This window comes from Pavona decussata, unplaced genomic scaffold, assembly GCF_977016875.1.
Source record: "Pavona decussata unplaced genomic scaffold, jaPavDecu1.1 SCAFFOLD_286, whole genome shotgun sequence".
Classification (NCBI taxonomy): Eukaryota; Metazoa; Cnidaria; class Anthozoa; order Scleractinia; family Agariciidae; genus Pavona; species Pavona decussata.
This window is the reverse complement of record NW_028145687.1, coordinates 51,552-67,841: the sequence shown is the minus strand read 5'-3', so window position 1 is coordinate 67,841 and position 16,290 is coordinate 51,552. Positions and strand designations below refer to the sequence as shown.

The window sequence follows — 16,290 nt, the reverse complement described above, 5'->3', positions numbered from 1 at the left end:
TGAATTTTCCCCCAACTGCTATAACTCGTTCATTGCGCATGCATAATTCACGAATTCAACGAAATTTTAAGTGTCTTCGTTTTATAAGCGCAATGGCGTTTAATCCTTTTGAAGCCATTAGAACTGGCACAGTATATTTAATCTCATTCTAATGGCTAATGATCATTTATTGTGACGTGTTTTTCTTACGAACATGAGGTGGTTTGTAGAAAAAGAAGAAAACCTTCTGATCTTTAATTTCACGGCAAAAGAAGATAACAAAGGTATGGTGGCTTCGAAAATTAATTTTTGTCAAACTCTATCAGTTTTTATTTATTGCCCAGGTACGCCTCGCGCACAGTGAGATTGAAGAGCGCGCATACCCACCATTAGTTGCAGGGTCAATCATTATTTTAAAAAGCCTTGCCTAAGCCATTCAGTTTGCAAGATAGAACAGTTTCCAACTCAGTCTCGCAAAACCAAAGCCAAAGTAATTACTCTGGCCAGTATAGCGGGTGTAAACAACACAACGAGCCAATCAGAATTCAAAGCAAAAACATGTTAATGGCGCCAAACGCGGGAAGACGCGTTTGGCGAAAACACGATTGGTTTTGGTTTGGATTCCCATTGGATGAGAAAGTGGCGCGAACTTTGTTAACCAATCACAGAGTGTAGTAATGCAAAACCAAAGCAAGCGCGAAATTACTTTCAACACTCATTTGCAAACCGCTCTATCATCTTGTGACTTGCATACAGACTTGTGATGGGTGGTCAAATGGACTCAAAAGTAAAAAGAGGCCCTTGTACAACGAGGAAACGTTATTATTGCTTAAGATTTAGGTGTTAGTTTCAATAAAGGCAAGACAGTGTAGCCTTGCGCAGCAGCAACAGTACAGGAACTGAGAAACTTGGGTTGGTTTGCTCTGATTGGCAAAAGGGTGAAAAAAAACAGTTCAAGCTTGCTTACGAATTTGAGTCTAACGGATCAATGTATACACAAGCAGTTTTCGCAAGTGCACGCAAGAAGCGGCCAAGTCCACTTTTGACTCCGTTTGACCAAGAATTTCCAATGATTCCAATGGTGACCACACAGGCGAACAATGGAACATTATGCACTGACGTTTCACTGAAATTTCAGGTTGTGTCCACCACTGATTCATGTTCATTATTTTGAGCAGACTTAATTCGGTGATCAGCAGAGTCGTATTTTAAAAGATGTGCACAGATGTACACTTTGAGATTGTGTAGACAGGTCCGGTCTTGATGTTACATCGTTCGCAACTTCTAAATTTTTTCTGGCCGAATGGCTTCCCCTAAACTTTTGCCCACAGTAATTCCGAGGTAGAATGATGGAGAAGGGTTTTTGTATCCGGAAATTTTGACTGATGGTGTAACATTGGCGAAACTTTTTTAAGTTCATTTGCAAAGGGAAAATACGAAACGCGCAATATACGTTTTTACAATACTTAGCTACAAAGTTACACGAAAAAACATTAGAAAAATAGAATATCAACACTTGCAAATGTTACAAAACTCTGTTGAGTCAGGCAAATTTCGAATTTCGCGCGCACATTCTCGAAGTTGCGAATCTTCCTCGCGCTACGAGACGAAAAATTAACCGCCATCTTTTATCGCACGCGCAGACTGACGAATGTATACAAAAGGCTTTTGAAACGGTTTTTGGTTTTCTTTCTAAAAGCGAGCGATCACGAAAAAGAAGAAAATAAGAAAGTTACCAATATTTTATTTTCATGTTTCTCTTCCAAAACAGAGACTTTGAAAATGCAGATATGAGAAAGACTTGGTTGTTGACGTTGCTTGTAATTGATCTTCTTTTTCTTCAATCTGATTCTAAAGGTAAGTAACTGAATATGGATCCAAATAACTTCACGTACGGGTAAATGTCGATTGCCGAATTTTAAATTCAAAAACGAGCCTTCCCGAAAGTTATTGCTTATTTATTTTGTTACTGAAAGCCACTACATCAGCTAGAGCAGTCCAGCACTCTGGATACTTGTGTTTTCAAAGTTTGTAGTCGTGTACTAGTTTTTCAGTAAAGTAAAGACATTTTATTTGATTGTGGAACAGTGAGTGGTGAACTGAAAAGAAACCTCGTGAACTTTTCCTGGGCTGTTAAACAAAAAAGTAGACGACGGTGATCCGATCTGGGAACTGTGGTTTCAAATTTCATTGGCGAAAAAGATTTTCTCCGTACTTCTTTTGGTCCAGGGAAATTTCGAAAGGCGTATTGCCCAGTTTCTAGTAATATATAACAAATATATACACAAAATGATTAGCATCTTTAGATGTAGCGCAAAGTTGCGGAAGCAGATAGCAAAACTACTCAGCTGGATCATTGTATAATGCAATTCTAGGGATTTGATTGGCTTAGCGGCCATGGTATATGAGCCATTATACCATGCCCGAGAAATAGCGGTCATTAAATTGTCTTCTGGTTATTGTTATTAAAGCGAAGATCTAGCAATATTTCTTGGTTGTTTTTAATAAACAATTATTCCATTCATGGCGCGTAGCGCCTCGTTGGCTATCTATCATCTCATATCCAACGCGTGCTCGTGGAATAATTGTTAAATAATATTCCCTCGCAAGAGCCTCTATTGCACAGATTGCAAGCTACATCCAGTTCAATACCGCCGAGACTACGAATATAGTCTACTGGTAAATCAGAAGCAAAGAAATATTCCCGTTTCGCTTGTAAAATACTCAGTTTAACAGGGGAAATCACTACGGTGATGGAGGTTCGCAAATGTTATCTTTGTTCTTTTGCTTTGAATTTCTCCAAGAATTATTCATGGTTTAAAATATATCAAACACTCGAAAGAGTGTTTCATCCGTAGGATTTCCGAAATACTTGAACATGTTGGTTAAGAAACTCGGCTGCGCCTCGTTCTTCCAACCCACTTTTTGGTATTTGGAAATCGGATGAAACACTAGCCCTCTTCCTCATGTTTAATATATTGCGTAAAACAAACTATATGTTTCACTCTCTAAAAAATCCACCATGAGGTAGCATGACAGTTTAAGCTGCTGAGTGGTGAAACAAAAACTGAAGTAAATGATCGATGATTGGGTACTGTCACAGGCAGAGGTTATAGAGAGTATTGGAAATTAACAGAGAATGAGAATGTTTTTTTCTTTCATTGAAGTATTAGCCGCAAGTACTAGTTCCTCAGCGAGCCAATCCCTGCCTGCCAACAGCGTTCCTTGCACCCCGGGTGGAAAAGATGACCAGTGTGGGGGAAACAAATATTGTGAGATGAAAGGAAGCAAAGCTCTGTGTGTCTGTCCTGACACAGGATATGTTTCTAAAGGCGATATTTGTGAAGGTAAATTGAATGAGTAAAACTGACTCTTCACGAGTGGTACGGCATTTTTAATTGGTACACTGCCTTGCCTTGCCGTCCTTTGAAAAACAATAACAGCAACGTGATTGCAAAACTGATAAATTAAAGTTTGGTGTTTTTTTTTTTATTTTATTTTTTTGAGAATTTGAACACACGATGGTGACTTTTTATTTCTCGTTCTTAGCTTAAATGCCGTTCTGCCTGCCCAATTCGTTGATAAATTAATTCGGCAAGATTTCTGCACAGCGCTATACATAATTATGCATGCATTTTGCGACAAAAACTCTATTCATGCCCTGTGTTTTTTAAGAGGGTTAGTATGGCAGTGCTGCATGCATTTTATTAATGTATGAGGCTGTGCGTACGGCCATCAGGGCCATTTCCGAGTTGCTGTGAACCACGTTATGAGCAAAGCTTTTCATATGACAATTAGTTTTATCATTCGATGTATTTTTTCATTGGCCGAGAGCAAACCACGTGACCTGCAAGTAATTGCCTACAAATAATGGTCTGCTCATGCGCAATACTGTCCAACTGTGTTTTGCTTAAGTTTCTTGCTGCAAATAATATTCTGCTCATGCGTAATTGAAAACACGCTCTTGTATGAAAATGGCAGATCGCTTCCCTGAGCTGTCAGGGAGTGATTTCCCAAAATAATCACGAAAAACAAAGAATGATAAAACAATTATTGAACTCGGTTGCCGCAAAGAATCGTGATTTGCCAGTGTCTCGCAGATCAATTATTAACCTCAGCCTTCGGCCTCAGCAAATAATTTGATCTGCTCGCCACTGACAAATCACGATATTTTGCTTAACCTAGTCCAGTAATTGTTGATTGTGTGCATATGAATGACTGAACCAACTTTCATAATATAAACTATACACTTAGCCTCGCTTTCATAATGAGGTTCAAAGCAACTACATTGCGCACTTTAAACGAGTTCCACAAATCGCAAGCTGTTCAGTTGAAGTTAATTTGTATTTTTAAGTGACGAGCGAAAAACAATATTTCGAAATGAAATTAAAAAGTTGACCCTTTGGGTATTATTTCAGTCATTTACTCTAAAACTTGTTGGGGGTACCTCGGGTCCTAACACTTGTATTTGTGGATTACTCGTTCTCTTTCAATTTAGAGATAGACGAATGTAAGCAAAAAAACATTCGACATAAATGTAAGCAGAAAGGGGCCACGTGTGAAAATATCCCTGGATCTTACAAATGCCAGTGTAAAACAGGATTTGAGATGGGCGAGGAGCATTGTGAAGGTAAGGCATCTATGAACATTAAAAACTAACGTCGCTTGGGGGGTAAGAACTTTGCTTTTTCTGAACTTTATAGATTTGGGGATTAAGATTATTTTTCTGTAGAAAATTTAAGTGTTATTTTAAAGAAATCATTAGGTAACTCACCGAAAAGCGTCTCGTTTTAAGCGAAACGATTAAGCAATGAGAATTGGCGAGAGCTGACGAGAGGACGAGAATGGATGAGAGTTGACGAGAGATGACGAGAGATGACGAGAGTTGACGACGGTCGACGAGAACTGACGGGAATTGATGAGAGATGATAACAGATGACTAGAATTGACCGGAGTTGACACTGAAGACATGGCAAGAGTTAAAGTTGACGAGAATCGACAAGAGCTGACGAAAATTGACGACGAGTTGACGAGAACTAACGAGACTTGACGTATACCGAAAGAAACATGACGGAAGTTAATGAAAGTTGACGATAGATTACCAGAGTGGACAAATCTTAACGACAGTCCATGGACGCAGGCAAGAGTTGCGAATTCTGCATGAACTAAGCTGAAGATCATTCGATAAGAATTGACAAAAGTCAACAGGACTCGGCCCGAAATGACGAGTGGTAACGAGAATCGACGAGAGGTGATTATTATTAAAAACTGGTGAAACGAGGCAAGACTGTATTTGAACCCTACTATTGTTACTGCGCATACGTTCTGCGCATCTCGAGATACTCGGGTTTCCTATGGGTGGTGCCTACTAATACAGGGATACTTTTGTGCGGTTTAAAACTATGAGGAGAAAAAAAATTGGGGTTAACCATGCATTTTCCAGAGATAATAAAGCTTCAATTTGGAAAAAAAGACATACATTGCTTTGTATTTTACTGCTTTTTAGAATAATTGTTGCTTAATTATCTCTAAAAAATGTGTGGTTACCCCAAATTTTCTTTTTGGATTTCCATAGCCCTTGCTGAGATCAGCTTTTTCCGTATAGTCATAAACCGCGCAAAAATAATTCGGTATTAGTAGGCACCGTCCTTAATACATTTTAAAAGCAATCTATGCATCAAGTATTTGATGATCAGCTTACATCTAAATCTGTCTGTGTTGGAACCATTTTAGATGTTGATGAATGTGATATTTGGGAAGTATGCCACGAGAACGCCATTTGCAAAAACACGAGGGGATCCTACAGCTGCTCATGCGCAGAGGGATTCGCTGGGGACGGCTTTGAGTGCGTGGTAGACAAAGTGTATAAACAGAAGAAGAAGATTAAGCTGATCATTATGATCGGGGGCGCAGCTGGAGGGGGCGCGCTCCTAATCATTGCTTTGGTTGCGTTCTGTTGCTGTGCGAGAAAGAGGAAATCAAAGGAGAAAGAGGACGAAGAAAAGATTGAAAAAGTGCAATCCACCCTCTCTGAATACGGAGGGGATTGGGAAAGCTCGGACAGCTCCGAAGATGACGAGGATGTTGACTAAATACATTAATATGTACAGTTTGCGTTTTACCAAAGAGCTCATTAACTATTCACTCCAAATTTGGTTGGACTAAAAGACCAATTCTTGGTTTCTCGATTTTAATTTTATTGAAAAGTGAACAAAATATTTTGTCGTTTACTAACACACAGGGAAGCTAATGCGGTTATATTGTTGTACTTAAGAAGATTTCAAAATCAGACTTAAAAGCACTGACAACGTTTAGACATCAAAGGTCGCCTTTTGAAGTATAAGTATAAGTCACCTTTTGAAATAAAGAAAATCAAAGAAATCATTCGTTAATCGCCTTTAATTTGTTTTTTAAATAAGATTCTCTGTTTTTTTCTCCTAAATATCGAGAGAGATGTTTCAACTGTTTAAAACAATCATATGGGATGTTTTGAGTGTATGTACATGTACCAGCCAAAGAAGAAGACGCAAGTATTTTGTTTACTGTAAACATGATTCTCTGAACAAGCAGACTCTTCTCATTTTTTCATTGTACTGAAAAACGTACCAGCGTCGCAATATTTTTTCACAGTCGATTTCAAACTTTGATCATCCCAGCCTCAAAGCGCGTCAACCTCGTTCCCAGCCGACTGTCCCTGGGAACGAGATTGAAAGCGCGTAATAGAACATCGCGTTTGACCGCGTGCCAATAGTGGCACGGATGGATGGATTCATCAGTCATAAACTTGACTTGCAGACATGACCACTATCTGTACTAATGGTGAAGAAAATTTGGATATAAAATAATTTCACAAAGTGAATCAGCTACGTAACGGATTTCATAATTTCTTTCACCAAAACCTGCATTACGTACCATTGGCGTGGATCACTCAGTCCCGCGGCGCCATTTTGAATTTCGCGAAGACCCTGGGAACGGGATTGATGTATCATAGCGGAGGGGGGGGGGGGAAGGGGGGAAGGGGGAAGGTGGGGAGGATACAGCAGTGACGAGTGTCTGTTCTGTTATTCCTGAACCGGAATAAGAATAGCCAGAATCGTCTCAAAAGAATGAACCTATGCGCCTGCCTACTCGGCCACTGCGCATACGTTATGCGCATCTAGCGCCGGTCGAAAGAAGCTAAAACAGGGATGTACTTGCGCGGTTTATAATTACGAGTGAAAAGCAGATCTCGGCAAGGGTTATTGGAACTCAAAAAGAAAATTGGGGGTTACCATGCATTTTTCAGAGATAATTCTAATTAGCTTAAAAGCTTCAATTTGCTACAGAAAATTCTAAACATTATTTCGTATTTTGGCGCTTTTTAGAATAATTGTTGTGCTTTTCCCGGAAAGTGATAAACCACGCAAAAATCCTTCGGTGTTAGTAGGAACCAGTAATAAACTGTGTTTTCAAGGACCACCACGACAAAATAAAAGTACCGGATCTTGTAGTGAAGGATCTAATCAGCAAAAAAATTGTAAAGCAAATAATCTAAAAAAAGAGCAAGGCTGATTTCACGATCAGGGAAGTATGGCCTTTCTTCTTCAGGGTATGGTTAAGACTGACCGTGTGGCAAGATACGTTACAATTTTAAACAGTTACAATATATACCTTAAAAACATAGGCTAAAGACATAAACAAAAACGTTACGATTTGAAATTTTAAAATACAACTGGTAAATAGGTATAAGCAAAATAGCTAACGTTACAACGTGGAAGACGAAAACAAAATACGTCACAATGAGTTTTTTACATAACTTAGGAAGACGAAAGACGGGAAAAATGTACACGTCTCATCTCTCCTATTAAGACCTAAGGGTTCAAGAGTTTGACTTCTGTCGATGAGGTATGCCTCTTTATTCTTCCACTTGTTATGCTCAGCAATGGCAACTATGGTCTTTTCCAGTATATAAATGGAAATTAGAGCCTAATTCAAACTATCCTTAAATTTTTGTCATTGCCGTGCAAAGTAGCTAAGAGCAGAAATCAAAACAAAAACAAAATAACTCATTCGACGACAGTAAATTATCTTGCGTTATCTTCCATCTGAACAAATATTTCTGTATGAAATACTACAATTGGTAACAATGAATATATTTTTGAATAATCGTGCTATCACTATTTTCTTTACTTTCTCTATATTGAAATATTCTCTTATCATAGCATACTGTGCTCTAGTAAAGCGTGCATCAGTTGATTGAGTAAAACTGATCCTTATATTGTGCTAAAACAAATATTGTGATCAGACAATATCTCATCTGTCTTCGTTATCCTAAATGGGCTATCATCTTGGCTATAATTATTGGTATATTTTTCTCCTTAAAAATCAAAAGACACTTACCATTTTTTTTGCTTTATGGCCTTAAAGGACAATACAGTAAAAACTAGAACGTCAGTATGGCGTAACTAAACCTTTTTTTTTTTTCTAAAAAAAAATGCACTAAATAACAAATTGCAAAAAAGAATCAACGCACTAAAAGTTTGTGATTACGATTCAGTTGTGCGATCTCAAGATTTGGCAACAAATCTCGCTTGCTCCTTTCTTATCATCAGTGACGTCACTTCATTCCTGAATTTTGTGGCAAATATTTCCGATGTACTTGACATTCACGTATTTTCCTCTCTCTTCCTGAATGACAAATGAAATTTTCAGTCCACATTCAGGACGCTTGCATTCACCAGTCCCTCTGAAAAACGGTGCAGAGTGCATCTTACGAGGATTGGTAGATCTCATGTAGTTGTTCTTGAGGCGCAAATCGCACCATGGGTTACTATTCTTCACTTTGATGGAGAAGATTCGGGTCCAGTCCCCAGCCAGCAATCGCCCACCGCGAAAAGTACTGAGGGAAATTCTATCCCAGTCCTCCTTAGCGAGCTTGAATCGGGCCAGCTTCCCATTCATGACTTCTCGGAAATATTTTTCTCCCTTAGAATAGTCAGAGTCTGGATCATCTTCGTTCTATAGCAAAGAACACAAATTGATAAATATCAAGTACAGAGCAGTTTTCAGTTGAGTGTTGTAAAACCAAAGCCAAAACAATTACTTTGACACTTACTACGCAATAAACCAATCAGAATTCGAAGCAAGCACGTGTAACTGACGCCAAGAGCGTAAACCATTTTCAATGTCATTACAACCACTCACCGCATTTGCTGAATTAAGATATGGGAGACGAGATTTTGCAAAGATAGAGGGTCGTAAGACAGAGAAAGGAAAGGTAGGACGCGTCGGCGAGGGGGAGGTGGGTGGGTAAAAAAGCATTCTGAAATCCCAGAACAGCGTAACTTGGCGAGAAGGACCAAAGAGCAGGAATAGTTTCCTTGAATAGGCAGATGAAGTATCACGAGACGCGGGTGGCATTGACTTTAAAACACCGAGGAGTTACAAACATGCCAGCGTTGCGCGCAGGCTAGTTTCGTGGTTATTTAGACAGTGAGAATAGGGATTGGTTTTGGTTCAATTTTCTTCTCATGGCTTGGGGAAGAGGCGCGACTTTGAGATAGCACACAACTCTTTAGGATTTCTTGTTTCATTGGACCTGTTTATCACGCAGCTCTATTGTTTCACAGTTAGTGAAAGGTTTTGGCGATCGCTTGCCACAGTTGTGTTTCTAAAAGAAAGACTGGATTAAGATCTGGGTGCCAGTCACCAAACCGCTTAATCGAACATCATCCGACATTGAAGCCATCCGAAGAGGCCGGAGTTGGCGCTCTCTCGAGCTGAGAAGAAACGGAAATTCAACAAGTAATGTTTGGGATAGTTCTAAATAAAATGTTATGTATGCAAACCTTTGCTTTGTTTGTTTGCTTCTACCCACTGCATCCGACTGAAAACATTTGTCATTGATTTCAGAAAACAGTTAGCCCTACAGCAATCCAATAAACTAAGCATATTTCAAAGCCCAAATGTATCAGTCGAGTCATAGGTATGTTATTTCAAAATTGTATATATACATATTTTTTTCAATATTTAATAAAACTGTTTTGGACTCCTTCCCTGTGGGGAGAGTCATCTTTTTGTCACATTTTGCAACTAACAAGGGGTGGAAGGAGTTCAGTGTTGCTCTTACCAGCTGGGGACGAATTTGAAAAACAATGTCTATTGTATTTTACGCCCAGTGATTGGCCAGTAGCCATAATCTCCTAGCAACAGTTTAACCGTTTTCCACCCAGTCGTTTTTTGGAGGGATAACACCAAGCGCTTAGCCACCGCCCCTTGTGTCCGAAGAAAGCGCTTGGTTACCAAGACAGGACTGTTTATTTAAGAAATGAATAGGGAAGAAACGACGAAAAAGAACACATTACTTCACCGTGAGTTTAATTTAACTTTATTTGAGAAAAATTAAACTTAACTTACTCGAACTACATGCTTCCTATAACCCATGGTTCTAGATTCATTATTCACATGTTATTGATTACACCGTTGTTGTACAAACGGTGGTAGGTGCTAACCCTAACCCTAAAACGCATACCTTTTCATGCGTTTTCACCTATCGACCAAACTAAAACGACCGAAAACGCCGATGAAAACGAAGACTTTAAAAAACGGTTTCAATAGTAGAGACTTTTGAAAACGCACCGTTTTGAAAACGCTTCGTTTCTAGTGTGGACGGGTGAAAACGGATACTTTTGAAAATGGTGACACAAAAAGCGTCACATGCCATCGGTTCCAGTCCAAATCGGAGCATCTATCCATGCAAGGTAGCGGAGGGTCTTGTGATGTTAACACATGCGCAATCCCAGGTCCCAGTCGTTTTCACCGCTTTCAATCGTTGAGTGTGGATAGGTGAAAACGAAACGAAAACACTAGTTTGCTTCGACGTTTTTGCCGTGAAGAAAACGGACACTTTTGAAAACGCATTAGTATGGATGGGGACTTATTTGTATCCTGACTAAGAACGTAAGTCGGGTTTTCCCCGGTATACTGAGATCTGGGCTCATACCAAGTGTTTGACAATCGATAATAAGCAAATCTGGTCATTACTGGTTTTGTTTTCTTCCCTCCGACTTTTAAAGCAATAGATGAGGTAATAACCTGCATCGGGAAAGTCAACGAAACAAAACAAACAAACAACAAGAAAGAAGGAAAATCGCGCAAGGACTACGCAACCGGCGTAACTAGCTGTAAACGTAGGGTTCTGTAGAGTTAGGAGGATTAAGGTACTTAATCGCCCTGGAGGAACTGCTGGTCTATCACAGGGTTGCTTCTCGCTGCTCCAGCGGCTCACCGTGGAGGAGACAACAGAAAAATCTAGTTTTCCAGTACTTACCAATTGGTTAGTTCTCCGTTCCGTGTAGATTCTCGAGGGCTTGACAAGGTGGTCACCAACCTGTTTAAAATAACGTTTTTTTAAAATATATTTGAGTTAGCACTGTTACAATCCTGTCAATCATTTAGAGTCAAATTTTGAGGCAGTCGGTGTTTTTTTGCCGGATCTGTACATAAAGTCGTTAAGCGTGATCATTGGCTGGAAGCTACTGAACAGCTATTGCTGGTCTTTCTTATGGCCTTAACATTGGTTTTTCGAAATTAAAAACACAACAAACAAACAAAAACGATTGTAGGTTTACCTTCCGGCTTCCACGCAACCATTTTTAGGGTGAGATATTTTTTGTGCTGGCTTACAAGTCTTCCTTCTTGTTCCTTAATTTTATTTCATTGTGAACAGTTAACAAGAAATATTTCTCAGGCTCCTTTACCTGTAAAGGGACATGAGTCACAATCGAAGGGGCTTCATTTCCTCGGTTCATGGGTGCCATAATTACATTGGGACGCTGGTTTTCCTCATCAAAGTCTGGCATGTGGCAAACACAGGGGCAATTGGCAGGACAGCTGTAGGCTTCAGCGTTACTGATTGGAACGTGAATCAACTGCTGTGGATCATGTTGGTATTCCTGTGGACGGTAACCACCACTGTAATTATATACGGGTTGGTAGACCGCCTGTGCTGCACTGTTTTCCATGCCTTGCATCTGGAAGCTTGTTGTTTGCATCTGGTTACTTAAGTGGTAGAGAGGCAATGTGGCTTTACAAGTCACATGAATTACTGGAGCGTCTTTATCTTTAGACACGATTTCCTACACAGGAAACGATAAAATAGTTGGAACCAGATTGATTGATTGATTGATTGATTGACTGATTGACTGATTGATTTGTCAAGACTCTTCTCATGTACTCTTGATACAGTTCAACTACAACTGAACCGTAATTAAATTATAATCATACAGTTCAGGCCTGCTAATTTTATTCCTGGATTAAATCGTCCACACCCAAAGTTTTCTTGCCTTAAATTCACATTCTTGTAACATTTGTGCAATTAGAGGTTTTCGTGAAAAGTTACGATAACTTCAATTGATAAAGTTATATTGCCTTCCAGTAAAAAGTTGACCGCAGTTTTTCCATAAAAAGACAACCACAGTTTTAATTCTGTCGGAAATATTTCTCTTATCGTTTTGCATTTTTTTGTTAAGCTGCTGAAATTTCTATTTAACTGTATTTTTAAAACAGGTGTCAGAAGGTCGTTATAACATGTCTTACCGAATTACATAACTTGCTGTTTTCTTAGAAATTATACGAGTCTATTTCTGTATGGAAGGAGAACGCCTTAGGAGTGTAACTAAAAGAGCCAATCAATCATTCAATCAACCAGCCAACCAATCAATCAATCAATCAACCAACCAACCAATCAATCAATAAATCAACCAGTCAACCAATCAATCAATAGACCAACCAATCAATCAAGTACGGGAACAATTTTCATGCTCCATAAAATGCTGAAGCGCAATGACTCTTCCTTTAGATAGATGTGGGTTGCATAGCACGGAGAGAAGATATTGTCCAGGAGCAGTAACACCCTAACGTAACGGTAATGATACGTTGTTCACTGTAGAGAAAAACGTTTAAGCTAAAGTATCTACAATGAAATGGTAGCTACAAAAGTTGGAGAAATAACCACGCATTGGCGGACTCCACTGTCATCTCAGGACCTTGTTCCTGGTGATTTCATTGAGCTAAACATAAGCACTTGAATAAGATTCTCACCTTTATCTCTACAGGGTACATTGACCTGAAAATGCGCTTCCTGGTCCTAGTACCAACTTCTGTCATCGGTGGCAGTTGAACAAAGACATTATTGGTTATTTTTATAGAACCCAAAGGGTCTGTATAGCGGTTGGGATCCTGTGGCAATGGAGCGGTGTGATGAGAGGTTGCTTGGGAGAATGACTCTCCTTTGTTCTGTTGCACAGGCGTCCCACTTGTAAACATTAATGGGTAGTGCTGGTTATTTTCAGTAGTGTCTTCGTCCATCTTCCAGTTACGATCAAGTAACTCTTTAAAAGAGAACATCTCAACCTGGTGTGCCTTAAAGCGTTAAAGTGTTGAAAAATACAAAAGTCTGTAAAAGATAATTTAAAAAACAATCAATCAATCAATCAATCATAATTGCAAATAGCCATCCATAACATGTCATCATTTTCGTCCCCAGTACCGCGATCGCTTTGGCCAGCGCCAATTCTCGTACCCAGAGTCCTCAGGCTCTTTGGCTTGCGGTTGGTCTCCAGGAGAGACTTGAGAGAATCAAAACTATAAATAAATAAATAAATAAATAAATAAAGAAAGAAAGAAAGAAAGAAAGAAAATAAAAAAATGAATAAATAGATAAAGTTTTTGATTGGCTGTCCCGTAACAGCTTGCATTGTTTTACCGCAGAAATCCGGTAATAAAATTCCAGCACCTCAGGGTCTCTCCTGGCGACGAACCGCTAGCCTAAGAGCCTGAGGAACCTGGGTACGAGATTGGCCAGCGCCACGAACGTCTATTTGTTCCGCTGGCCAGAAGGGTCGCCGTTCTGGGAAGAGAATGATGAAATCTGATCAACCAGATTTTTATTTGACCGGTACTAAAAGCGCATGCGTCAAAAACATGGTCAAAATGGCCACCGAATTGTGTGCTGTCGTCATGATCAGATCTGGTTTGTTGAATAGGGATTAAATAAAACAAGTACATCAGTGTGCTGACCTGAAGAATTCCTTATCCGAAGCGTATTTTGCTCAGTCACTGGCCGATAGTCCTCATATGAGTCCCGGTACATGTACATATTCCAGCGGTTCATTTAAATCCTCGTTGTATCCTTTTTTTTTTTTTTTGTCAACGATTGCTGTTCAGTTTTACAAATTTGGATTCTTGCTATTTGACCTACCTAGTTATCTACCTACCAGCTTTCTAGCATTTATTTATTGATTTTCATGAAATTTGAATTAATTTGGATGGTTTTCTCCAGTTTTAAAGAAATCGAGGCTTCCAAGATAGCAAAAGCTGATCAAGGTTAAGTTAGCGGCTTAGTTCAAAATAAATTTCATGTCACTACGTGATATGATTTCGGCAATGGTTAATAGATGGCTAAACAAGTCAAAGTCCGATAATTCCAATTTCCTAACATCCAATAGGGTCCTTCTACATTATTGATGTCCCGTTTTGTTTCGTGATTCGAAGCAGGGTCGTGTCAACAAGGTTTTGTCTCACGGAAACTTAAAAGATACCGGGTCGTGGCTGCGAATTTCTGGCACTGACATTATCAGACAAAAGGATCAGTTGTGTGCGCTCTATTCATGTGAAACTCTTAGTATCAACATCCAAATTCTCCTAATATTCCACATATATTCCCTTTGGTACCAGTTGGGAGAATTTCTTAAATACCCATGCATTTCATGTTTTTGTTGATTATACCTTTCATTCCCACTAAATACATGTTTGATCAAGTAGTAATGTCTTAGGGAGAAATCTGATGCTAATCACTATTGCGGCCCAGCCCAGAGAACGCAAAGAACGATGAGCAGTCGTTGGACCACTACAAAAAGCATGTTCTTGCTTCTGCTTGAAATGATCATCATACGCTTACTTTAAGTTATATACGAAAAATATAAGGACGTGGCATGGCATATTCATAAGGGCAAGAAAATATACGGATCTTATAGACTTGTACCAGGATTTCGTATTCCGGATAACTGAAAGGAGTACTTTAACGCCCGGCGTCCATACACACAAGTATATCTCGCCGTAAGCTTGATGCCGGTTTGACCAGCTAACCACAAGAGTGCAAATAGAAAGCACAAATTAACTGATTTTCAGTTGCCGGGCAACTGAATCAGTCACCTTGTCTCTATCGAATATTAACTAAAGTAACATGTCTACTTTGGAAGCTTGCTTGCCAGCGAAATGGCAACTGAAGTCGGGTGTTGCCTCGACCTAGCCAGTAATACATGGCTTAACGTCATTTGGAGCATTTGTTGCTAGTCGATACGAACAATTTGGCTGCTTTGAAGATATCGCGTGGAAAGAGTCGGGCAACCTTCCAAAGTTGTGGTTGACATCAGTTTATTCAATGCACGTGGCTTGGCTTGGCACTGTTAACAGAATACGAGAGTTGGAACAGCGAAAGCAACAGAAATGCAACTTGGAAAAAGCTTAGCAGAGAAGCTGCAGTCACCACATGGCATCATTTTGTTGTAAAGTAAGCAGATATACGTTTTCTTCTCTTCTCACTTGTAGACCGGCAATCAGTACTCGTTTTGTTGAATGTTAACATTCAAATGCATCTGGCCATAGTAGTTTTTAATGGGTGAACTTATTTGTTTCATCTCAGTTTTTAATTCATACTTTATGGTTTTTTGATTACACTTTCACAAAATGCTGCAGATTTATTTACTCAAATGACCTCATTCGAAAATCAAAGCCGAAATTAGAAATGCAACTGAGTAATTTGTGACTGATCACTGCTTGATGCCGAAATGACCTCGTAAGAGAGACAGTTCTGAATTATTCAGCTTCTAACTATTGCCTGTCAAAACTTTTCTTTCAAAACAGAAAAGCTTACCAGGATTAACTAAGTGTTTTGAACTCGAAAGCAGACTTCACGGGAAGAGATCTACCTCACAGAGCAACAGCGCAAGAGGAAAATAAAACAAAAATGATAAAAAAAAAGATAAAGATGAAGTAAAGATAAGTTTAAAACATACTGAGTTTATGATCATTTTGGCAGTTGCAACTTGTTCTATTAAAATACTAAAAGACCTTGTATAAGGGTTTCAAAATTATCGACCAGAATTTTTTTTTATCTTTTTGCGGGTTACTCCACTTTCTTTGAAGCTATACGGCGTGACTGACACAGACTTCTAGACCGATTCAGTGAAGGCCGTGAACTCCGGCAGAATTTAGACCTCGTTCGAAGTTGACAGTTCTCGCAAACGTTATATTTTAAGGCAAGAAATTGTG

At 39.3% G+C, this 16,290-nt stretch overlaps 2 protein-coding genes across 4 annotated transcripts; one reads left to right on the top strand and one right to left on the bottom strand.

The window, feature by feature from the left end:
- Positions 1-109: 109 nt before the first annotated feature.
- Positions 110-6,080, top strand: LOC146455023 (uncharacterized). Of its 2 annotated transcripts, XM_085094707.1 has the most exons (5): positions 110-263; positions 1,751-1,836; positions 3,147-3,326; positions 4,478-4,609; positions 5,713-6,080. In XM_085094707.1, the coding sequence occupies exons 2-5, from the start codon at positions 1,770-1,772 to the stop codon at positions 6,069-6,071; spliced, it is 738 nt and encodes a 245-aa protein (XP_084950833.1). In that variant the 5' UTR covers positions 110-263; positions 1,751-1,769; the 3' UTR covers positions 6,072-6,080. The 2 variants fall into 2 exon arrangements, with proteins under 2 accessions (XP_084950833.1, XP_084950832.1); XM_085094706.1 differs by lacking the exon at positions 110-263 and having other exon boundaries at positions 1,636-1,836.
- A 1,476-nt stretch (positions 6,081-7,556) lies between these two features.
- On the bottom strand, positions 7,557-13,400 carry LOC146455022 (uncharacterized). Of its 2 annotated transcripts, XM_085094700.1 has the most exons (4): positions 13,060-13,400; positions 11,718-12,095; positions 11,288-11,347; positions 7,557-8,976 (listed from the first exon to the last, which is right to left on the bottom strand). In XM_085094700.1, exons 1-4 carry the CDS (start codon positions 13,363-13,365, stop codon positions 8,581-8,583), a joined length of 1,140 nt encoding a protein of 379 aa, XP_084950826.1. In that variant the 5' UTR covers positions 13,366-13,400; the 3' UTR covers positions 7,557-8,580. The 2 variants fall into 2 exon arrangements, with proteins under 2 accessions (XP_084950826.1, XP_084950827.1); XM_085094701.1 differs by lacking the exon at positions 11,288-11,347.
- Positions 13,401-16,290: the final 2,890 nt, after the last annotated feature.